Source organism: Buteo buteo, chromosome 8, assembly GCF_964188355.1.
Source record: "Buteo buteo chromosome 8, bButBut1.hap1.1, whole genome shotgun sequence".
Taxonomy (NCBI): domain Eukaryota; kingdom Metazoa; phylum Chordata; class Aves; order Accipitriformes; family Accipitridae; genus Buteo; species Buteo buteo.
In genome coordinates, this window is record NC_134178.1 from 38,515,502 (window position 1) to 38,540,265 (window position 24,764).

The 24,764-nt window shown below is 41.3% G+C and overlaps 1 protein-coding gene across 2 annotated transcripts; it reads right to left on the reverse strand.

Annotated features, from left to right (window-relative positions):
• Positions 1–591: 591 nt before the first annotated feature.
• Positions 592–23,581, reverse strand: NXPE3 (neurexophilin and PC-esterase domain family member 3). Of its 2 annotated transcripts, none has more exons than XM_075034157.1 (7): positions 23,497–23,581; positions 22,122–22,173; positions 19,940–20,152; positions 11,749–12,509; positions 9,634–9,707; positions 6,449–6,655; positions 592–5,502 (listed from the first exon to the last, which is right to left on the reverse strand). In XM_075034157.1, the coding sequence occupies exons 3-7, from the start codon at positions 20,030–20,032 to the stop codon at positions 4,952–4,954; spliced, it is 1,686 nt and encodes a 561-aa protein (XP_074890258.1). In that variant the 5' UTR covers positions 20,033–20,152; positions 22,122–22,173; positions 23,497–23,581; the 3' UTR covers positions 592–4,951. The 2 variants fall into 2 exon arrangements, with proteins under 2 accessions (XP_074890258.1, XP_074890259.1); XM_075034158.1 differs by lacking the exon at positions 23,497–23,581 and adding an exon at positions 22,309–23,086.
• Between the last annotated feature and the right edge of the window lie 1,183 nt (positions 23,582–24,764).

The following is a 24,764-nucleotide window of genomic DNA, read 5'->3' on the forward strand; positions in this document are numbered from 1 at the left end:
CCTCCAGTTTTGGCTAAGCGAAGGCTGACGTAGGTGGGACACGATGGCAGTACGCTTCACTTTCAGTTTCTGGAGCAAAATGCAGGGAATAAGGTACTTTGCTCTGTTACTTAGTGGCTGTCAGGTAGCGTTGGTGAGAGCAGGCTGGGCCATGGACTCAGCTCTTCGTTTTGGAGGAACGTAGGAACAGCACCCTAAATCACACCACTGGCCGTTGCCTCCTACCCTGCCTCCTTCAGCGGTCACCACCGAACAAGACAGAGAACAGAAAAGCAGAGCAAACACTTAGCAATACTGCGTCAGTGTACTCTCCTAGTTTCCAGGAATTTGTAGTTCAGGGACTTTTCCCACTCAAACAGGCTATTTTTGGCTGTATATATAGGAAACCAGCACAGAGGACAACGCACCCTGCTTACTTCTTTCCCAGCTGTGAATTCTGGCTGCAACCTAACTCCAGGGCAACCCCATAGCCATCGCCCAACTCCACCACCCTGCTCTCCAGCCATCCCAGAGGCTCCCCGGTCTGTGCCGTGCAGCCGCTCTCTCCCTCTCCCCAGGACCCTGCAAACGCAGCTCTTGGGCTCACGCGGCAGCCGGCACGCAGCCGGGCAGCGTAGGATGCCCTACAGCCCTTGAACGCACCGACTGACTTACAGGACAGACCTCTTCTCGGTTTTTCTTCCATTACTTAAAGTAAAAACTGTTTATAAGCTAGAGAAGCAATGACCACGCTGCATCTCCTCCGTTCTTCACACTGCTTTTTTAAATTATGTGGCTTAAGGACTTCCCCATGGCCGGATGCATTGCAAAAACTCTCCGAGAAGATTATGTACAAGCTTTTATTACGTGTCAGGCCTGATACACCGACAACAGGAAACATCAGTGTGCTTCAGCGCTATGTCTCATGCCAGGCTTGTGCTGCCTGCACAGATCACTCCCCTCCAAATACACACCATCAGAAAAAAAAAAAAACCAACAAACCACTTTTTAAAGTAAGTTTAATCTATAAACCATAGATTAAAATATATTCTACCCAACAAATGGAATAGTTTAAGTAAACTTGCCCTCTTTATTAGGAACTTCTTATTCTTTGAGCTTTTTGGCTATTCAAATTCTTTTTCTGATCACATCGGGAAGTAAAAGACATTAGAGCCTCCTTTGTATTGTAAGCATTTCAGTAATATACATATAATAGAAAAAAACCCTTTGAAAACAAGTTCTTTCTCTAACACACAGATGCAGAGCCCTTTACTGCTACCAACAGATAACAAGAGCCTTCCAAACAGCCTAAATATGTATGAGTAGAAACTAAGAATGAAGTGATCTGGACTTCATGAGCAAGAGCTTTATAAATTAAATACACATTTGTGATTGAAGTTTTTTGCTATTACTTAAACTGTCATGAGTGGAACAATGTTTTAACCCACACTTCTGCAACAAAACCAAAGCAAAACCCCAATACCCTCAACCCTTCCCAGGAGACAACTTCAAATCTTCATTTTTGTCATATATACATGGAATCATCACCTGTAGTATATGAAAAGTAGTACAGACCCTTCTAGTAAGCAAAGTTCCCATTTTTAAATACTTACCTCTAACAAGTAAAACAATGAAAAATGCTAATTTGAATCTCATAAAGCAGAGCTGCAATAGTGCTGTAAAACAGATGAAACTAGAAGCTATTGAAAACTTGAAAAAAGGGAAACTTCTGCTTTTTATTCTCACTTTTCATCAACAATTCAACTAAAGTTTTTACTAAATTTCTAGAACGAAGAAATCAGCCTAACATGATATATATGAGAAACAATATTCTGAAAATATCAGGTGCAGAAAATCACTGTGTATTGGTCTAATCTATAAAATGGGGGTTACTTATTTTATAAATAAATTGCTCTGAAATCTTCTGATAAACACCACAAAAATACAGTCATCTTCACTGGGATTTGAGTGAGCTGGATTTTGAATAAAGACATTAAAGAGGAAAAAATATCTCTATGTTGAAAGGTTAATAATAAAAAGACTCAGGACAAGAATGAAAATATCAAAAATAATACAATTTCTTCCCTTCAAGTGAAGAAAATGGAAAGAAAAGGAAGACAGGGTTTTCTCATTAAATAATTTTTTATGTGTAAAGGAAAATACTTAACTGACAACTGAGAAATTCCTTTCCAGTCCTGTTTCATATCAAGTAATTTGAAACATAACCAACCTCTTAACCTAAGTCCCTATTAAAATCTATTTAGAAGCTTAAAGGTTTAAAGAAACCAATTTAAAAATATTTTATTGCTTCTATGTTTCCATATACAGTACATAAACAACTGGTGCAACTGGTAACAAGACAAGAACAGAAATGAAAAATCATTTATAGTTCAACTGAATGATATATAAAAGCATAGCGTTCCCAGTCTTCATCTTAAAACATGAGTAAATCCTCAGTTTCTCCCTTCTCCTCCCTGTCTATTCCAGAGCTCAAAGAAATGAAGTATTGGTCCTCATTGCAAATCAACTGGCAATTTCCCCTCAAGTTCATTACCTAAAAGTTAGTTAATCTGTTATTAAAAAATTAATCTAAACATTCTACCAGAAGGTGATTAGACATCTTTGCTAATAACAGTCCTGTTCTCTTTTCCTCAATTGTCAAAACATCCAAAAAAATATGCTCTTCTCTATCTGTTCTTGGCAGCTGACAGCAATACAAAGTTGCTGTTGAAGAGAGTAGTGAGCACTACAACATTCAGAGAAGAAACATGCTGCCACAACACTTTCACACATGATACAGCTTTATGACGAAAACCAAATGGTTAGTCCACAAATTAAGTAGTTTCCTTCAAAGTAAATGTCTGAAGTCTTATTTTCATTAACATTATTTGGATAGAATTGTTATTCAGGATGAAAGCCTTATACTCTACCTATTTTAAAAAACACACCTGGAAAAGATGAAAGGTCATTTTGCATTGTGCTGGTTTACCTTCCCAGACCTGAATTGGTGTGGTCTCTTTTCAGCAGAGGATAAATTTCCATTAACATATTAAAGTATGAAATAGTTACCTAAAGCTAATGTATGGACAGATACTATGTGAGGCAGTTGTCAGTAGGAACTGGCAAATTGGACCTCCTTAATTCTGATTTGAAAAAGTAAGAATAGATGCTATTTTGGTGTATGTGACTCCTACAGCCATTTTAAAATTGGTAAGTTTATAGGTGGATACTATTGATGACTCTTACATGCTAAAAGCATTTACATTTGTTTTTAAAACAGTTCTCAGTTGTCCTTTAAAATGAACAAAACAAAAAACACTGTTCCTGTAGCTGGTAGCATTAGCTCTCTTGGGGCTCCAGCAGTAAGAGCACAATCCTCCTAACATAGCAGCAAGCCTGGCAAAGAGTAAAACATTTCTAATATGAAGACATTTCAATTATTCTGCTCCATGCAGCCTACCAATTTTCCTTATTTATCTTCTCGGTTTGCTCATGAAGACTCAACTTTGATATTCTCCTTAAGCATGATGAGCTTATTCAGAAGCACTTCACTACTGCTTTGACGCATTTCTCAGTAAAGCCACTGGTAAAGACTACCTTTGGCCTGAGTGGGACCAGAAATAAGACAACATGGAACACTTCTCTGCTGTTTAATTTGGGGGCTGAATTTAATCAAAACTTTGTTTTCAAAGCTCTACTAGTTAAAACTATAGACAGGCTCAATCAAATTAGCAGCAGCAAACACCATGCCAAGAGGCCCAAAAGCCACCAGCTTGCACACCTGCAAAACTGCAAATATTTACCAAGCATCTGTATGAAGAGCAACCCTATGTGTGTTTGGCTTTTGGGTGCAATTTTTTTGACCTTTTATATTGGCAGCAGTGAAGCTCATGAATAAATGATAAAACTGCCAAACACAGAAGGGGCCTCACTGCATGGCCTTGACACTAGCGTGTGCCAGTTACTGTTACCCATTGCCAAACGTCGTCAAGTGCATTCAGGTCACTTTGCTTCTCCATACAGACACAATGTAGGAATGATGTACAAGAGTAATTACCAGAAGCCCAGCTTTGCAGGAGCATAACGGAATAGATTTATCTTATAGGGAAGGGAAACACTTTCATTAGTAAACACTTCAAGCTTCAAGTAGGCAAGACTGCAACTTGAACTTGCAGAAACTGCCTGAGACAGTGCCTTCACTGAGGTCATAATATACACATTTCTCCATTACAAATAAATGAAGAAGTAGACATTGTATCAAAGCTCAGAAGAGATTCAGTAGTACAGGAAACCAAACTAAAATACTGGCTATTTGCATTACTTAGCAGCCATCTGTAAACACCAAGGGTGCCTAACTAGTGTGCTCTATTAAATTTCAGCAAATTCTTGATGACCTAATACTATAGATATTTTGATTGTGCTTCCTTGATTGATATTAGTGATTTTGGTACATTTCCTTCATATTTCTAATTAGGACTTAGAAACAAGAACAGACACTGCTTCTCTGACATACAACTGGAAGGGATGTCCCTCAAACTCTAGAATGTTGAGAGAAAGACTGGTCCCAAAACCTTTCCCAGGTTTCACACACAGTTCTGAGCAGGAAGACCCTGGCAGCAGAATCAGTGTCATATGGATTAAATTAAGCATACAGTGCAGACAACTAGTAAAGCTAATAACCCACATAATTTCTTATTGAATCTTGTCAATTTAATTTAAGGTGCTCTCTAATAATCTCAGATATGAATGATAAGGTTGAAAGGAATCAACCTTGCAGGAAGATATGGCCTGAACAGTCAATTCTTCTTTACCACCCTTCACAGCTACCCAGAGTTAAGGCTGCCCCACTTATACTGCACGCAAGTACAATAACCAGAGTTCTTCCATACCATCCAGCTTAACTCCATAGCTCCAACAAAGAGCAACTTTACTTCAGCTATAGCAAAAGACGACATAGGGATACCCACTTGTGCTAAGTTTGCAGAGGGCACACATAAGATAAAAATGCATCTATTTGATTCTTAACAATGACTTCTTTTGGGTGCAAGTTATGTGGCAAGTAATGAGCCAGAGACATCTCCCAAGCATCCACAAAGTGCACAGCAATTCCTGAGAACATTTTCCTCATGACAGAATCAAGCTGAAAGGAATACCAGTCACTGTTAAAGAGGCTCACTTCTGGCCCAAGCTCCTGAACGTTAGCGGTTCTGATGATGATTAAAGTCTTGGGGCTGCGATCCAGCAGTTGAATAATTGATCTCCGAATGTTCCTCAGCCGCCGGATATACACTTCCACAGGGAAAGTGCTGAAGTGGGACCATATAGTTATGGCTATCACTGTGTTTCTACCACCCACTATGCCGTTCAGTTCATTGGCAATGTAGCGCAGTTCACTGCTGAAGACTGTTGAAAAGCGAATGGGTGGCCCATGACAGCGGAACTTCAGTAGGATATTGTGCTTCAGGTCCACAGACATGAAAGGGCCCACGTTTTTGGGACTCCCCAGGTTAAATTCCACTAGATCTGAAAACCCAAGAGCAAGCATTAGTGAAAGACAGCATAAGAGATTAAAACTATCAGCAAGATGCTAGGGCCACAGGGCAAAAGTAGCAGTAGATAAGGAAATCTGAACATAATTCTAAGAACTCTAAAAGAAGCAGATGAGTGTCATACATGTGCTAGCTGCATATTTCACAGTGGAGTTTATGGATGTTGAAATTTGCAAGACAGCACACTTCACAGGGCTGTCAATGCCTTTTCCACGTTTCCCAAACTATTTTCTTCTCTCTCTCTCATAAAAAAGAAATTTTCCAAATAGACTCCTTCAGTCACTGTTGCCCTATGAATCCAGTGTTCACAGGAACACTTCTGGCAACTTTAGGACCTCATTAAATTTAAAGATGACTTCAACTTGTACGCATTAAGGAGTCTCAACGTCTGTGTTCCAACACAATTTAACTGCTTTAGGGGCAAGGGAGGAATACCTAATTGGCAACTGAAATTCTGTTATTTAAGTTAAAATAAGGGAAATTATTTAGTTAAAATAAGGGAAACAAGAAAGGGCCCCAAACCAATCAATAGTAACAGAAGTCCTTTGCTACTTCATTCCGAAGTCACTTGTGTGACTGGGATGCCGCAGGGCCTTATGCAGGCACCCTAAGTGACTTCTGCCGTGCCCCCGGGTGGCCACCTTAACTCACAGCCACAGCAGCGGTCCTCACTGGTGACACGTTTTACAGGGACAATCTTGCAGATACCTTGCAGCCCCATCTCCAAGGCCTACATGTTTCCAGTGTCTGCACAAACATCTGACTAACTGCCTTTCTGCCAGGGCTTCTGATAATGTCTCATCTTTCCTCCTCCTTTGTTTTGTCATTGTCATTCAGTAAGATCAGCTCTGTGTCTGAGATGTGAGAAATAAAGCTTTGCAAAAGTCTTTAAGGACAAAACCAAATTAAAGAAAAATAACCTGGAACAACCGCTGTCAGATATTCAAACCACTGCCTTATTGTAGAGTCTCCAAACAAGTGGATCACTTTCCCCTGTAAGCACTTGGTTATATCATCCGACTTGTTAAAATGATGGATCCAGTGCGTTCTGGGCCTCCACTGGTCTTCGTAGTAATAACCAGAGGGGGAAACCGTGGGACCTTCAGCTCTGTCCATACTGCTTGAATCTGGAAGAGAAAAATCCTTTAAAACTAACATGCGACAAAACCGGCCTCCGTGACCTCGACGGACACGCCGCCAGGGCTGCAGGACCTCCTTCTCCCCCCGCCGAAAGCCGAAGGGCTCCTCTCCTCTCCTCTCCCCCGCCAAAAGCCGAAGGGCTCCTCTCCTCTCCTCTCCTCTCCCCCGCCGAAAGCCGAAGGGCTCCTCTCCTCTCCCCCGCCGCGGCGCGCTGCTGCCCTCCAGCGGCAGCCGGGCAGAGCAGGGGCGGCGGCCGCAGAGGGCAGCGGCCCCGAGGTGACAACCTGGTACCGCTCCGAAAATTTAAATAACATGCCGTAAAATATCCCTCTGCGGGCTAACACACGCACTCCTCCTCCAACCACACGTGCTGGAAGGGTGCACTCTGAATCATAAGGACTCCAAAACCAGCAAGGGCCAGGAGTAAAGCCGTCACCAAGGAATTCGCACGTGCCCTTTGAATGTACTATGAGAGTCTCCGACTCCACGGATTTCGTGCTCTCCCTCTGCTATCCAGCCCCTTCCCCTCTTACTGCCGGGGATAGGCGGCCCCCTGAGGAGTAACTGGACCACACCAGGGCAGCTCTGTTCTGCAGGACGCCTATTTAACGTGCAGAAGCCGGTCGATACCTTGCAAGCAAGGGCCGGCGATGACAGGAAGAGCAGCTGCCATCTCACGCCTACGTCAGTCAAACATTGCCGTATTTCTCTTCATATCCAGTATGATACTAGTACATCAAACTCCCACGAGGTCACTACAGGTTCCTCCTTTCCTGCACGTGTATTCATGTACCCAAACCGAACAAGCAGGGAGCTGTTCCCTGGCACAAACACCAGCTGCGTGGAGCAGCCACGTCCAGCTGTTTGAACACTTTCACCCACCTTGGCATGGAGACTACCTGTTAAGAACAGTCCCTGGCCTGTCCTAACTTGCAGCTGTTTGGGAAAGCACACATTGCCATGGCCAAAATCATGCCAGGGACCCTTCTAACTTTGTAAAAGCAGGGGCAGTGGAATTCCAGGGCCCAGAAGCATCCTCTGGTAGATGCTTTGTTGTAACACAGGTGTAGCCAAACCCTAAACATTCATAAAAAAAAAATCAGACCATAAGCATCTTTAAACACCCATTCCTAACAGGCATTTTTGGTCTCACCGTTTCTATAGAATATTCTCTGTGTCTTGCATTAGTAGATGCTAACCTCCTTAGACCTCACAGGGACACTTACTAGTATGTTTGTGTAACACAAAGACTATAATCACGAGTATCACAGAAAAAGCCATTAGAAAGTTTTATCTTCGGATGATTCTCTACATTAGGCAACAGGGACAATGAAGGAAGAGAAAAAACCCCAACTAGTAATGTTGACTCATCCAGTATGTATGAAACAGAAATCCTACAAAGAAAAGGAAAAAACCCTTCATATGGTCATGTAGTTAAAGACTAATTCATAATGTGAATTCACAACTGCAGTTCGTTTGTTTCTTAGGTTTTGATGTAAAAACATTTCAATTTTTTACCTTTTAATTGATTCTTAGACTACACCTATGCACATAAAAATGGTACTAGAACAACTTCTTGGTGCCTCACACTAAACCTAACGCCAGCATTTCAAGTCTGTGTATAGTATCATACCAGTTTTGCACCAGAATTCAGAAAGCCATTACTTTTGGATGTTATAGAAGAGAGTAAAAGCTCCAACCTGAATAGTTACAAACCAAGAATAGAAATAAAAGGCTGTATTTCAGAAAAATAAAGTTTTAAAAATCAACTTGATCTACATTTACCCCCAAACAGAAAGGTATGTGCAAAACCAGCAACAACAGAAGAATGAATTTAAGTGTGCCATCAATCCTAACAAATCCATACATCCACGATCGTTATACCAATGTATTAAGTTCATTTATTCAGAGACTGTTGTTCTTAGAAGGAATTTCCCTGAGGAATACTGTGCTACTCCTATCAACCCTTTCTAACCCAGCATTAATCCCCAAGAAACGCAAGCAGGCTTTCATCATTTGTAACTTCTGAAAGCAGGGTGACATAATCAAATGTCAAATTTGCAGCAGTTTCTGCAAGGAAATATATAAGATAAAAATAGCAACAAAAAACATGTCATCTAAAGGATCTGGAGAAAGAAAGGGGGGAAAGCGCTGGCCTAATAGCAGCACTCTATTTTTTTAGTGAACAGCAAAACTAAAAGCAAGAAATGCTGTAGACTGTTTTCTGTTAAGACTTCATTGCTCAGGTCAGGAACTCTACCTTTAAAGTCTCCTACAACCTTATTAAAAAAAACCAAACAAACAACAACTGAAAAGCTTTCAGTTAAGAAGTAATTCTCTGCATCACATTTTACGCAGTTTTTTTAGAGGCATAAAAAGCATGCACATGGATATGAATGAGATACACCTCTAAGTTTAACTTAGTACGGACTCTCTCATCATTCTGTTTTTAGACAGGGTACAGAAAAATTAGGTTCTGGTCCACAAGTAGGTTCTGACATCCTGTGGTAACACAAATGATAGTAATACTTAAATGTAAATTGTCCAAATCTGTTAGACAAACTTCTTAACAAAGAAAGAAATTAAGAAACACCAGACAGCTGGTTTTGCTAGATTAACTTGAGAGTTTGGTGAGCAGTTACTGACAGACATTTTACATCTCTGAGTAAATGCTAGAAAAAAATGACACTTTTGGCAAGAAACAAGACTTTGTTTTATATAAATTTTTTTTTGCCCCAAATCCCATTTATGTATGTATGTATCCCATTTAAACAATTTCGTTATTAGTACTGAACTTACATTGCAGTTAACAACCAAAAGCCTTCATTTTCTCAATACAAATTTAAAAGTTAATTTCTATTCCATACTATGAAAACAAACAAATCAATTATTACCTCATCCCTGTTGTTCTTTTTATAAATTTAATTATGAATTACAAACAAGAATCTTATAAAGTTCACTTTACCTGCAAATGCCTTGGGCTTTACAATTACTGAATCAGGTCCACTGGAGAGTATCGGCCTTTTGATATTCACATCACTTGAACAAAAAAATAATAATAATAACATTTGTAAAATTCGCAGGTAGTATTAAACTCATTTTTTCTTCATCTACTTCAAATAAGTACATAGGACTCACACTAAGAATTTTTTACTTTAAGTGTGCTCTACTTCCTATAGCTGAATTCATTCTGTATTAATTTTCCTGAGACCACTACCACTATTCTGAATAAGAATCCAAAATTTCATAGCACTAGGACACAAATCTTGTGCACATTTTTACTGGCACAAACCTAGATAGAGCTATAAAGCTGTCAGAGGTCTGCAAGAAGCTTTGGGGGATTTACCGCAAAGATGGAAAGTTCCCAACTTGCGGTACGCGTACCACTGCCAGGAGATAAACCACTGAAAGGGTATGCTGCAGCAGCAGCTCCCAGCTCTGCCAGCTCTCTATAGGTGCTCCTCGCAGCAAATACCTCTCTTGAGGTAGTTACCGCTTTCTGCCCCTGTAATCCCACAGCCTGCTCCGCAGTACGTAGCGGAGCCTACGGCAGTCCAGCACCACCACCACCGCCTGCAGTTCTAGCTCTAGACCAGGCTAGTGGCGGTGTGTCCTGCCTCTGGGGGAGACAGTAGTACCAGCCAACGTCCAACCAACTTCAGATACGTCCAGCAATACGGTCTTCCAGTAAGACAGCAATTTGCTGAATACAGAAACAAAGCTCATCCCCCTAAACACCAAGAGACATCAGAAGTACTTGTTTGTGAACATCAGTGAATTCTGATCATTTTGTGTTGCACACTTATCACTCCTGTACAGCTGTGACAAATGCAGAGGTTTAATACTAAGCTCTTGTTCTGACTTTTGTTGCTCTTTTGAAGAGAATCCATGTCTAATGCTTTTCTCCATTTAAGAAATAAATTATCTGGAATGTCTGTAAGCCATTTCAGTCAAGGATCTCAGAGCTGAACAAAACAAACAAACAAAACAAAACAAGCAAAAAAAAAAATTCCCACTCCTATTTGGAAACATTACCAGTCATATCAGCCACATTTTACAGGTGAACTGCCTGAGGCACAGCAAGTCAAAAGACCCACTTACAAACTTGATAAGGAACAGCCAAAAAACAATTCCACTGATATTTACTTTTGATTTCTGGTCTTCAGTTACAAACATGTGCACACACACTTTCCTAATTAAGCTATTTGGAGCTGCTACTCTAAAGTGTTTCCCAATTTAAGCCTCAAGTAGACACACTGCTGAAACGCTTTCCTTCAGCACCTTTTTTGGAGAGCAAGGCAGGAGCCTACAACTACAGTTCTGACACTACACAGTAGCTAACTGTCTAATTTCAGCTGAGGGTATATACAGAAGCAGTTCTATTACATCTACCCATGCACTAAGAGATGTATTTTTTTTTTAATGCTGAATGCAGAAGAAAAACATGACTGTAAAACTCATTTAGTTTGACACTTCATGTAACATGCACAGATCATTTCCACTTGCACAGCTATTGCTCAGCAGTTTGTTCTACCAGGTGTTTTCTTCATGACTAACAAACTTATTCCTAAGATTTGAAAGTCGTACTGAGCAACAAGGAACACACTGCGGTACATGTAAGACAACCTTTGCTGAGGATAAAAGCAATTGGTATTTTGTGTAAAAATAAGCCCAAAACCTGGACCTTTTTCAGGTAGTTCAGACTTGGCCAAAAATACATCTCAAAGCGTTGTTATTGGTATTGCAAGCGTAAGTGTGGAAACAAAAAGTAAGGAAACAGTCCCCCAAACCACCACCAGATTTAGACAGCATGATCTTGTGAAATTTAGCAGGTGCACCAGGGTTGAATTCAAAGCACAGAGACAGAACTACACTCCAAGTTTCTTTAGGGTAAGATTACTGTGTTCTTGCACAGCTGAATAGAGGGGAAGAGAATATTCAACAACTCGCATCAAAAGCCTGTTCCTGCAGATACACACCTCCTCTAAGGCAATGTCATATTTCACCAATAACCTAAAGCTTGCCTTTAAAAAAAAAAAATTACTTGACTGAGTATATATACATCCAACAACATGCATACCTTTGGAAAAAGAGGCTTTCCTCTTGTGTCAGAAGACCTTTTTGATATCCACCCTTGGCATGGCTGATTCGGCTGGCACAGGACAGTTTTCGAGGCTTATAACAGAACCATGGCTCACCCGTGTAGAGATCTGTGAAGTTACAGACCGGCAGACCTCCAGGCAAGCAAACATTGCACTCAGTAGTTTCTGAATACCTCCCAGACTTGAATGAGCTTTTGAAATAGACCCTGTCTGGCCTTTCTTCTCGTAAACGCAGGAGGACTTGGATTGCTTCACTCGGATGGACAAGTGACACAGAAACTTTGACCTCTCCTGGCCAAAGCAAGGTAAAGAAGACTTTGTAAAGGCCATTATGGCAATCTACAATCCTTCCCGTTGCTCCAGCTTTCAGCAGAGGAGAGTGAATGCGTGCTTGTAGATAGTCTCCGCCATACTGCTTGGGTTTTCCTTGGAAATCATTCATACGGACAAGTACCTCTAACTGATCACCCACCCTGAAGAACCCACTGGGTTTCACAATCTCAAAGTCACTACGTGCGGGATCAGTGCTTTGTGCAAAGGCAATTTTGCCATCAGGGGGTTTTGGCCACTGTATTGCAGCAAGCAACGATTCCTGTTCTGCTTGCTCTCTTTTGGACAAAGTCTGCTGCTTATAACCACAGTAAGGCTTCCTGGTAGTTTTGGTTGTCTGTGACAGAGAATGATGGACATTGTTTTCTGTTATCCAATTTGATCCTGAAACTGTGTCATCATCCAGGTGCTGGGGAGACAAAAAAGATTACCTGAAACCATGCTATTAAATGAAACACTATGAATAACTGATGCTTTGTCAGGAAATGATCCCAAGAACTGGGTTCTGCTTTACAGAGCTCTAAAGCTGACCAAATGAAGCAACTTTACTAGAAGACACAAAACTATTAATCTGACCATGGCCCTTCTAAAGAAATAGGTGGGCGACCTGTGGTTACTCTGCTCTGGCAAAGAGGGTTTTATATAAATCAGGCCCAATATTTTTCATGGCAGTATTGTGGCTACCAGTGTATTATATAAATATCTGCAATATGAAAAAAATTACAGAAGGTTGTATGATTAAATAGCAAATTGTAACTCATGTTTAATTTTCTTACTGTAGTAACATTTTAGTCTTCGAGCACAATGAAGTCTAATAGCTGCTCGATATAATGCAAAGAAATAGGGTTTCTGTGAGACATTACACTGCAGATGAAGCTGATACACCCTCACACATGCCTTCTAGAGAAGTCCACTGCATGTAGCAGCTGCAGTCATTTATCTGGTCACACTCACATCACTTCTTATCTAATTATCTGAAATGTGGGTTTCCATGTAACATACAGATTTAAAGAAATGGAAAAAAAAGAAAGGAATGCTCCAGGGGCAATGAATTCATGAACTGATGGGCAAGTAAAATAGCATTGCACAAGCTAGGACTAAACTAAGGCAAAAAAATGTTTGATTATTTTTAAGATTTTAAAATCCACATACAGCTTCTTCTAGAGCCAAATGAAACACAAGCAAAGATCCCCTAATCCACACAAGAGTTTAAAAACTAAAATAATTAAATACAACGCTAGACTAAGAGAGGGGGCTTCTGCTGTGACTTGAGATCAGTGTCCAAAACTGTATTTTTATGCAAATGACTGCAGAGATACCATCTTCTTCACGACATCACACAATTTTGCAGGTTTGCATGAGGGAAATTTGAAAATTAGCACAGTCTAAGACTCCAGAGCTACCTGTGAGATTTCTAATCAGCAAACCTAAACTTACACCTCAAATATGCACAAAATCAGCAGTTGAGTACTTAATTATCAGGTATATATAGTAGAACTTAACCATACACATATTTCATTGAGAAGCAAAATTGTTTTTCAAGTGAAGATTAAAATTATGCAACGTATCACTTACATGGTACCAGAGCATAGGCTAGTTTAGATTTGAAAGATTGCTAAAAAATTGAAACTATGCTATTTGAAAATTTTTAAAAGATCACTGTACTTACCAATATCCTAGTGTTTTCTGTTTACTTCCTTCATAATTAACTGCTCAGTAATGTACTAAAATTCCCAGCACTTACATTAAAGCCTTATTTTTTGTTATGAACCTTTCTTACTTCATTGAAGTATCACTTATAGTACATGTAGATACTAAGTAGTTTCCCCCCCACTACATTTTATTTGAATTTACCAGGTTATTAAAATCATTTGAATGACACAAGAGATTCCATATACTTTTTTAGAAGAAAGGTAAACCTAACAAGCAATAGAAATGCAGAGGCTTTTGAAGGCTGTTACATAAGAAGTTGGTTTTGATCAGCTTAAGACTAAGAGGATAATGAGCACACTAGGATGTAGGATGGATATACAGAATCTTGTCTGTTTGATATCCACGTTAACTATAAAATCTGAAAGTGTAAGTTGTTACATTTTAACTATAAAATGTAAATTGACAGGTATCCACAGATACACAAAATGTTAGTATCACAATAGAAGCTTTTGCTTCTGTTTTACATTTCCACGAAGGATTTAACAAATTTTTCCTGAAGGCCATCTGACGTTATTTGTAATTATTTCTATTTTCCATCACAGCAGGCAAAAATGCAAACGTAATAATGCACATTACTTTTATTAATCCAGTAAATTTCAGGCAAAGATGAGAATGGATCTCAGGCATAGTTCTGCTTTAGATCTTGTCTACATGCATTCTTTAATTAAGCCAAGTTTCTATTTTTGGATACCTTCACAACTTCTTCCTTTCACTTGCTCATGCATATACATAACACAGAAAATCCTGCATGGAAATATTTTTAAAAGTTAGCTATATATTTTGATGCATCCAACAAGCTGGTAACCATGTCTCAGCAAAAATATTTATGCATTTACCTAAGGAGGGGCAGAGAGGGAGAATACATGTGTTTGATTAATTCTTGTGTTTGATTAATTCTTGTGTTCAGCATAAGCTCTCGAGAGAAAGTTTCTGTATTTCAGTTGGTTCTTCAATGGTTGGTACTTTGATGGGGTGGAGGACATTGAAAAAAAGAATTCTTTCAAATGAAGAAGAGAGATGGCTACCTAAGGCAGCCTTAAAAACAGACCTGTTGCTATTTTTAACCTTCTATAAATTTCTTCAGGGTTTTTAACCCAGTCTTTCTGTCAGAGATGAAGAAGATATTGGTTTTGGCCTAGCTAGCCTTTCTGAAGTCTTTCCAAGGGCATACCTATATCCTTCAGTGGAAAAGGGTGCAGAGAACACAAAGGCAACAAACTGGTACATTCAGAAAACAGAGCAGAGAACGCAGTTCGATGTCTCTTAAGCAGCCCACCTACACAGCCTTTTTAGCAAAGCACAAGGCCAAAGCTCTTCACTTGTATGCAGCTGAGGTCCCGGACAAGCACCGTCACTTCAACTCCAGCATCTCCAGGTCATGACCCATTAAGCAGAATAGATCATACCACAAATATTTCCTCAATCAATCTTCAAAGGGACAGGGGGGAACCTCTATGAAGGTAAAACCAGAGCTGCTTCAACATCCTGAAGGACCATGCTTTCTCTAACATCCTTGTTCATGTTTACAGCCCTCTTCCAAGCCCAAACAGGATCACATATTAGTGCAGAATTATAAGCTTATGTGTGAAAGTAAACTACACCATGTATGCTATTCACAGGAGAAAATATTACAGAGATTCCCTTTCCCAGTTAAGGCAGGGAAAGCTTCAGAGTCAATTAATATACCAAAGATCCTTGAGTGGAATAGAAAAGCTTTCCAAACCATCTTCCTTTCTGAAGTGCTTTCCACGCTCATCTTCAAACAAGTGCTCAAGTTCTCCTACCCCTATGGATACACATGGCTTGACCTGAGACAGATTAATAGCTTAGCCCCACTCCATTTCCTACCCACTCTTTCACTGGCATTTCCAAATCTCTCTGGCTCTTTTATGTTAAGAAGTCATTCTGAGCCCATGCAAAACTGTGGGCTCTCTACTTTAGTTAGTAGCCAAAACAAAATAAAATTTCTTTAAGTAGGGCAGATAAAGAGGATTTCTCAAGACTCCTCTTCCTTTATGACACAGATTCTTTTACTTTTTCATACAGTCTCCATGTTGACTAACACTTGTCCTGCTTTGCTTCTTTCCATATATACTCCATTCAGGGTGTTTTGATTTTGAGTGCAATTCCCAAGGGGTTTTGTTTGTTTGTTGGGTTTGAGGTTTTTTTGTTTGTTTGTGTGATGGGGTTTTTGCTGTTGTTTTTTGTTTGTGTTTTTTTTAATTATTATTATTATTTTTTATTTGCTGCATTCTGAAGTTAACAAAACCCAAATGTGACCACAAAGTAATTTAATGGATGTCTGCCAAGTAACACAGGCAGGACAGAACAGATTACATGTCAATTAAGCACAAACAAATCCACAAGCTGTTCCTGGTGCACGAGAGATGTCATAAAAAGGGAAAAAGGAAGCTGTATTTTCAGGAGAACTAATGAAAGTTTGAGGTCAACGACTCAGCTTTTAGCATTCTCACTGCCAGCCAAGCAAAAATTAGGTATAACATATAGGTCCACCCAGGCAATCATGCTCTCCAGGATATTCTGGAAGTGTCACAGGGTACTTAGTTAGACCTGCAATGAACACTTGTCCTCAGTTAAATGCAATCACGTTGGGGGCCAATAAAAAATGTTCAGTATTTCAGTTGCTCCTGAAAAGGTGGAACTCCATCTCAAAGCCCAGTGTCTTCCACTAGCTGTAACTCTTAGCTTGGCCTAGTACATTCAGAATGATTGTTGTAAACCTGCATATGTCACTAACATTAGAGCAGGAAACTTCACAGGAGATTCCCAGATGACAGGCATTGGGGGGGGGGGGGGAGGAGTTCCAGTTTGCCCAATAGAGAGTCTTAATTTATGCAGCAGACAATATTTGAAACTGAACAAATACCAATTACTGAAAGGTCAGTCATCTTATTTTCAGTAAGTTTACACTCCAGGTACTTTATCCCTGTTTGTTGACTAAGCCAGGCATGAGATCAGTTCACTGTCTTTACTGTCTCACAGCACTGAGTGGGTACTAAGTTACTCTAAATGTCAATGTCAATCCTAAAAAGCCATCACCTGGCAGACAAATGTTCCAGCAATAATCCAAATAAGATGATGCAGTTATCTTTTGTAAGCACCTGCAATTTAGCAGCAAGAATAAAAAACTTTGTTACATAGTTCTCTTTTTCAGTTTCAGCTGTTTGATTCCACACACCATTCCTTCATCCTTGCAAGGAACTTCCCTTCTTCCCATACACTCTCTTTTCTAAGTGCTTTAAATAAAAGAATGCTCACAACCAATCCTGAAGTGGTTCTGTTGCTCTAAAGGCAATTGGTACAAATATACAAACTTTCCTGTATCCTAAAGGCATGATGTGGCTCCTCAACAACCACCTGATATTTCACCATGCAGGTTTACAGCAATTGTTCTGAATATACTACGCTAGGCCAGGCTAAGAGTTACAGCTGGTGCAAGAACATTTTTTCTGTCTGGCTGTGTTTGCAAAATAAATATAATAAAATAAAAATACATTTCTTCTGGTACTATAATGCAGTGGTCAGCTGTGGACTTCAAGGGAGGAGCTACTCCATACTAAAATGCAAATTAAACAATAAGCAGGCTATCAAATGTTTTGTGTACAGTTTGACTTTTTTTTTTTTTTTTTTTTTTTAAAACACGAGGTAAGAAGAGTAAAATTCTGACATGGGTAGAACCTGACATGGGTTGAGAGGGTATCACTAGTAGTGTAAGAATTCAAGAGGGAAGATTCCAACATGAAAAAAGTATAAAATCCTAAAGAGAAAAAGCAGGGAGGCTGGCTGGGGGCTAGCTGATAATTGCCTTAGCTCTTCAGCTTTAGCCAGCTAGATTAGATAATTTGGGGATGAGAAGCATGGCTGATGCACTTACAAACACATTTTCAGCAGTAACCAACAATAAGCCCTCCTTCCAGAGCCTGAACGGATTTAGTTACAGATATTCTGTGAAAGCTTTCTAAGACCTTTTCTAGCTTTGATCTCTGACTGAAAAGAATCAGCATAGATACCTATACTAGACTGCCTAGAAAGCTATGGCAAAGACAGAGACAAATACCAGAGCAAGTCCATTCAGAAAAGTCAAGACAACAAAAGGGGTTAGAGTTGCATGTCACGGCATAAAGATTTACCAGCAACACAATACTTAACCGAGTTTGGAATATCAGATATGTAAAGGTCAACAAAGCCACGTAGATACTTATCATGAATAGTGTCAAGAAAAAGCACAGAGCGAACACCCATACTGCATTTTTCATTTCACTTTTGAAGCTCTGCCAGAGCCCTTTTCTCTAAGAAACGTAATTTAAAGAAAAGAAATGAAATAGTCTAAGATTCAAAATATCTGTTCAAAACACTGTTCTTCATGCAACATCTAGGCCAAAAAAACCACAAAAAGAGACAACAAAAGAAAAGCTACCTTCTATGTTACACAAAAACAATCACCTTAACCCAATCCAAAGGTCCATCAAACACAGTATTTTGATTTCCAGTAGTTTCCGACAGCAGGTGGGTGGGAAAGGAATACAGGCCAAACATGTTGTGATACTTCCTCCTGAAGAGTTAATCCAGTTTCTACCACTTCATGGCTTAGAGACTTCTTAAATGCTAGGGTTGACATCTTTAAGATTTAGTATCCCTTAATGGATTTTTCTTCTACGAATTCATCCAGACTTTTTGAACATACGCTTTTAGCAGCTACACAATCTTACTGCAAGGACTTCTGTAGCTTTGCTGCAATCCATAAAAAAACCACCCCTGCTTCCTTTGAATTCAGCATCTGCAGTTTTTATTTAATGTCTCCACTAGTACTGGAATAGGTAACAAACATTCATTCTTTAGTTATCGATCCTGTGCCACTTGTGATTTTAGACCTCTCAAACATCCTCCTTGCCCTTATCTGAACCTCTTCCAATTCAACTATATCTTTTTCAGGGTGAGAGGGGATTTTACAGCCCCTCTTCTGGATCATTTTATTTGGGCATCACCAGCCAGGAGGGAAAAAGACTCTGCAAGCAGGACACACACAACTTAAAAGCATAAAGCAATTATTGATTGACCAACATGCATAAAAGACAGCTATAATTTAATGAGGTATTAGGCTAAGCATTATTATGCTCATCCACCAAATGCCACACTGGACAGTCTGGCCAGGCAGACAGCCAACAGGCAGGGTCAGCCTCCAAGGCTCTTCAGTGATTTTATCTGTCTTGACTTTAGTCTGGGGTTACCAACTAATGCAGTTTGAAAGTACCTCTGCACTAAAGTGGTAAGTAAAATGAAGAAATATGCAAGTCAGACACAGCAGAGGGAAAAAGGAAAAGGCAAAGAAAAGTTGCATCAGTATGGGCTGGAGATCAGCCAGCTAGATAACAGCTCTGTAGAAAAAGACCTAGGGAATCTGGTGGACAGCAAACTGACCATGTGTCAGCAGCATAGCATTGTGGCAACAAATTAACAAGGGCATAACCAGCTGATGGAGCAAAGTGGTAATTCCCCCCAGCTTGACCTTGGTGAAGCCATACCTAGAACACTGTGCCCGGTTTTTGGACACCCCAGACCAGAACCAAACTGAATAGACCAGCTAAGAACCCCTGTGAGGATTAGGGGACTGGAGTACATGACAGAAGGGAGACACTAAGGGAACCAGACTTTTTTTTTTTTTTTTTTAAGTCTGGAGAAGACTGAGAGGGCATCTAACTGTCTAACTGCAGTCTTTCACTTCCTAAAGGGGAGTCACAGAGGAACTGGAGTCAGAACTACACACTAAAAGGACAAGAGGCAAATTCCACCTGCACATAAGAGAAACATTCTTCCCTACGAGAGAGGTGCAGCGCTGCAACAGGCTGCTTAGACACGCTGTGAAATCCGACCATCCTTGAAGAAGGTCAAAACTCAACTCAACAATAACCTGCGCAATACAAGCTAACTTTGAAGTTAGTCCTTTGAGGAGGGTGTTGGATTAAATACCTCCAAACTTCCCTTCCACTCTGAATTTTCTGTGATTCCAAGTTTTAGCTAAATGCTGTCAGTCACAATTCTAACCTCACACTCAAAGAAGAATAATGTTGCTCAAGCCCTCTTGGAGAAGAAACAGGCTCCACTTACCTCTAACTGAAAAAAATTGTGGACCAGCACCACAATAGCCAGTACTGCCATAAGCAGGCAGAAGATCTGCAATCTGAACGAGTCACGCCACATTGTCCATTCATGTCTTTCCCTCCCATGTTAGACGCTGCCATGACTTCCAGTCACCACAAACATGAATGTCATTTCGTCTTGGTAGTGCACAAGAGAATTCAGTTGACTTCCACTTCATTCCTGCAAATGCATTTACAAAAATTATATTAAATCCCCAAAATATTATTAGAAGTAAAGTTGAGTTTAACACTGAAAGCGTGTAAGTGGCGGAACTTCACACAACAACAACTGGTACAATAGAACTGTAAAGTCAAGACAGATTTTTGTGACATTAATCTGAACAGTACTGTCTATTATGTTACTTAATTCTCTTGGGCATGTCAAGGCAAAACCTTACCATAAAGCTAGTCTCACCTGTATTTGATATAAAACAAAAGCAAAAGAACATTTCTTTCTGGCAACCAAAAAACCAACACGAACAACAACCACCCTATTTATCCATTAGGCCACACTATCACCATCCAGCCATCATGAGTCCAAGACTTCCAGCAGAAACTTGTGGTTTTAGACATCTCCCTATTTACCTGATTAGAGATTCCAGTTAGTTAAAGATTAAGGTCTGAAGCAAGTCTAGATAAGCAAGATAAAAGATACTTTCTCGAGTTTTCTGCTAGGGAGAGGGGAGAAAATAGCTGTAACACCTATCAGTTAAACAAGAGATACTTGACAGTTGAATGCACTAAAATGGAACTTCAGAAGTCTTCTATAAGATTAGACTACATCCTCCCTGTTGGTTTTGTGGTCTGTTTGTTTGGTTTGGTTTTTTTTCATCATTCCTTTTACACCATGTACTCTTATGCAGCTGTAATGGTAAAAAAAGTAAACTTCTGGGAAGAATGCAGGGTGTTGGGTTTTGGTTTTGTTGTTCATGATTTTTTTTTAATAAAATATAACAACAGTCATGTTTTCAATAAAATTTAATCTTCATGAAATATATTGTTTCTTTGAGGTTGCTTGATGGCTGATCCATTATAAAATCACACTTAACTGTTGATAATCAGTTCTCACAGCTTAATGCTTGTTCAGTTTGACACGTATCTTCCTTCTTTTTTAGAGGGACAATTTTGAGGCAGTCATTTTGCAAGCAAAAAGGGTACCGTTCTTGCAGAAGGAGAAGCTCTAAACTTGGAAACAGGCAACAGATGGCAAGGACAGACAGTCAAAAGACACCAGCCTCTTTAAATCTAATATTCTCAAAGCAGCATTACTCATACAACCACCCACCAAGTGCAACAACATAATCAAATGATTTGATAAGCTTCGTATAACTTTCTATAAATACTATAACCGAGAAGTTATACAATTTATTAAGACTATATGAAGAATGCTGTGTAAATTTAAACTAAATATAATGATACGTTAAATATAAAAATCAGCTAATTCAATCATTCATTAAATGAGCATAGACTAGAAAACTGAAATATATTACTGGTATAACCAGGACAGTCTCAAAATAGACCACACATGAAATTGCTTTACAAGGATTATAGGGATTATAACTTCAAATGCTTTGCTGAGAATGTATTACAGAGATTGTATTTCCAACTGATAAACAAGCATTGGAAGAGCAAGACAGCCATTAAAGTATCAAACTGACAAAATGCAACAAAAATGCAGCTTTGTTGGAACAGTTCTGCACTAAAGTACTAAATTTGTATAAAATATCAAGTCAGGTTTTAAATGATAACTGATAATGAACATACCTAAATACATTAAAATGCTAATTTAAGGCCATATACGGCCATTTGAGGAACAGAAACAAACACACTAGAGAAAAAGGGATTTCCCAATTTTGTTGCTGAGAATTCTCTTCAAATCACCAAAAAGCATGAGACACTGAAAATTAATAAAATGTAATTTCATACACTTCAAAAGGCCATGGAGGTTACTCCCCTGTATTTTTGTTCAACAGCTTTTGTGCAAAAATTTTCTGTATTTCTGTACATGTCACGTGCTCTAAAACATTCAAATGTACAGGTTTAGGGCTTCCTTTATACTTCTGGTTTCACCATCCCTGAATAATTGATCTAGTTCTTTTTTTATATATAATGGAAGCACTTAAGTACACCAAAAAGCCTTAGATTCTTACCCTATTCTTGGAGCATTCTCTGAAGCCACTCACACAAAAGGCCAAAAATAACCTTGAAAACAATACAGAAAAAAACCCTCTATGAGAATATATATACACACACACACAAGAATTTTGTAATAAAATCTTGTATATTGGTGGTTTGCTTGCAGTGACACAAAATAACATGGCAGTTAAAACTACTCACCTGTAAAATTAATTGTTTCTACAATAATCCAGGGATTATTTTAAATTTTTTTTAACTTCAGTCCTATGCCTTTGAATTTATTGCTATTTATTGTTAAGTATTACTCCTCTCCACTTTGTTCCGCGTTATTACACGTCCCATTTTGCCCAAGGTTAAAACCAAAAATCAGCTCAGTGACATTTTTATGAACAGTCTTCAAGCTCTCTTATTGCTCAAATACGAGACTGATTGGGTTTTTTTCGGGGTGGGGGGGTGTCCCCAGCTCGTTAAATATCGTCAGCTCTCTATCCCAATACTTCTCCAAGCCAGCAGCGTTACAAAACCACGCAGCAGCGCAACTACTTCCAAGAACTGTCTCGCAAACCGCCAAGGCAGACGAGCCGCTAACTCTGGCGATGCCAACCCCCTTTCACTGAGGCACAAGGTTTCCAGGCGAGACGCTGGCCTCGCTGCAGCCGCAGAAAACCCGTTTTCCTACCGTTCTTCCCCCGTCCAGCCCCCGCGGTAGCTGACATTCAGAGGTCAGCCCGGATCCCCGACAGGAGCCCGGCTCTGCCGCAGCTCCCTGCGGCGGTTCTGGCCTCGGAGCAGGAGCCCGCTCCCACAGCGCGGCAGGAGCCCGGCCGAGCTCCGCCGTTCGGGAATACGCACCCACGACTCGGAGACCCGGGCCGGGGGGAAGGCAAGCAGGAAGTGCCGCTGCCGGCAATGTAAATCCTAAAGCTGTATTTTACTTTTTATCGCGCTCTTCCGAGCCGCGGCACACCTTCGCCCCGCGGTTCGGCAGCCCGGGCACAGGCGGCGGGGCCGGCCGGCCGGCCTCCGGGCTGCCACGGCGGCTGGCAGCCCTCGGGGGGGGGGGGGGGAGCGGCACAAGGGGCCGCCGGTGAAAGCCGGCAGCCCCTGTAGCGGCAGGAAGCACCTTCGGCCGCCGCCGAGGTAGTAAAACCCGAGCGACGCCCGCAGCGCGCCTGTGAGGGCAGGCGGGCCCGGCAGAGGGGGGATGTAAGCAGGACGCCCGCCAACGCCGGGAGCCCTCGCCTCAGCCGGGCACCCGCCCCCGGCCACGGCGCCCCAGGCCGCCGGGCCTCCTTCCCTCCCTCCAACGGCCCCGGCCCCGCTGCCGCCCCGGCTCCCCCTCAGACAAGCCCCGCACACCGCAGGCCCCGGCACCTCGCGTCCCCTCACCGCAGCCCCAGCCGTTTCCCCCGGGCCAGGCGGCGGCCTCGCCCCCGGCCCGGAGGCGGCTCGCCGTATATCCATCGGCCCCGCCGCCCCTCCTTCCTGCCCGCCCCCGACACGGGCGGCAGCTGCCGTGGCACCACCTCCCGGTCCCGCCCCGCGAACGATCGCCCCTGTCGGCCGCCGCCTCGGCCCCGGCCTGGAGAGGGAGCGCGGGCCGCCGCTGAGGGACCTGGCGCCGGCGGGGGAAGCTCCTGCCTCAGCTAGGCTGAAAAGGGTGACGCTGAGGGGAAGAAAAAAACCACGGAAAACCGCAAGCACTCACGGCCGGGCATCCTTCTCCACCGAGAAGGGCGCCGGGTAATGAGGGGAAAAAAAAAAAAGAAAAAAAAAAAAAGAAGTCCCTATAATTTTTGAGTCACCGTCAGTGAGGCCAAAGAAACCGGGATGTGGGGAGGCTGGTGCGGAGCCCAGGTTTATGGCCCAGGTGGCAATACCGGGCTCCTCTCCAGGGTCCACCCGGCTGCACGTCAAGAAATAAGGTGTTGAGGGGAACCGTTACAGCTCAAACATAGCTGAGCCTGGGGCTGAAGGTGAACATGGAAGGGAGATAGTGAGGTGTTGTCTTGGAACAGCAAAAAGATTACAAAGCAGGGAGAGGCTGGCCCACGGGCCAGCTGCAGGGGCTGAGCTAGGGAGACGGGCACAGGACAGCAGAATTGGGCAAAACCGGCTCCGTTAAAGGCAGGACTTCAAAACGCTTGAAAAGATGCATGCAGTCAGCATTGACTTTGGCACCCTGCACCAACCAGAGCTGTGTGGCACTTTCAATCTGGCAACAGGACATCTGCAACTGGATTTGCCATCATTTGTAAATGCTACGTAAGTTTGGGAATGCCTCTTTCCAAAACGTTGACCTGCTAGCAGTTGTTTGCATCAGTCCTGGTTAAAGGCTTGATCTTACTTTTACTAAGGAACACTTGGCTTGCTTAAAACCAGGAACAGAGATGGAACAGCTGAAGTACTCCTGTTTATGTAATACTTTAGTTGTTATTAAATGCCTACTCTTCTCTCCTGCCCTCACCCCCATCAGCCATAGCTACTTTGAATAAGTGAAGTGATCTCACTTCCACTTTTCTCCTCCTTTCCCCACGTTACAATGCCGATTACCTGGTAGAGATGGAAAGCAAAAGTCTCAACAGGCACCAGCTTTTATTAGTACTACACAGTGTTGGCCAAGAATTTAAAGCCGTCTGGCTGTATAAGCAGAACAC

Excerpts from the sequence above, each read along its gene's own strand:
- NXPE3 (XM_075034157.1), bottom strand. The coding sequence starts at position 20,032 with ATGTGGCGTGACTCGTTCAGATTGCAGATCTTCTGCCTGCTTATGGCA. Across the intron at positions 12,510-19,939 it reads ACAATTTTTTTCAGTTAGAG|CACCTGGATGATGACACAGT; the intron begins GTAAGTGGAGCC and ends TTGTCTCCCCAG. Across the intron at positions 9,708-11,748 it reads GAAAGCCTCTTTTTCCAAAG|TGATGTGAATATCAAAAGGC; the intron begins GTATGCATGTTG and ends TTTTTGTTCAAG.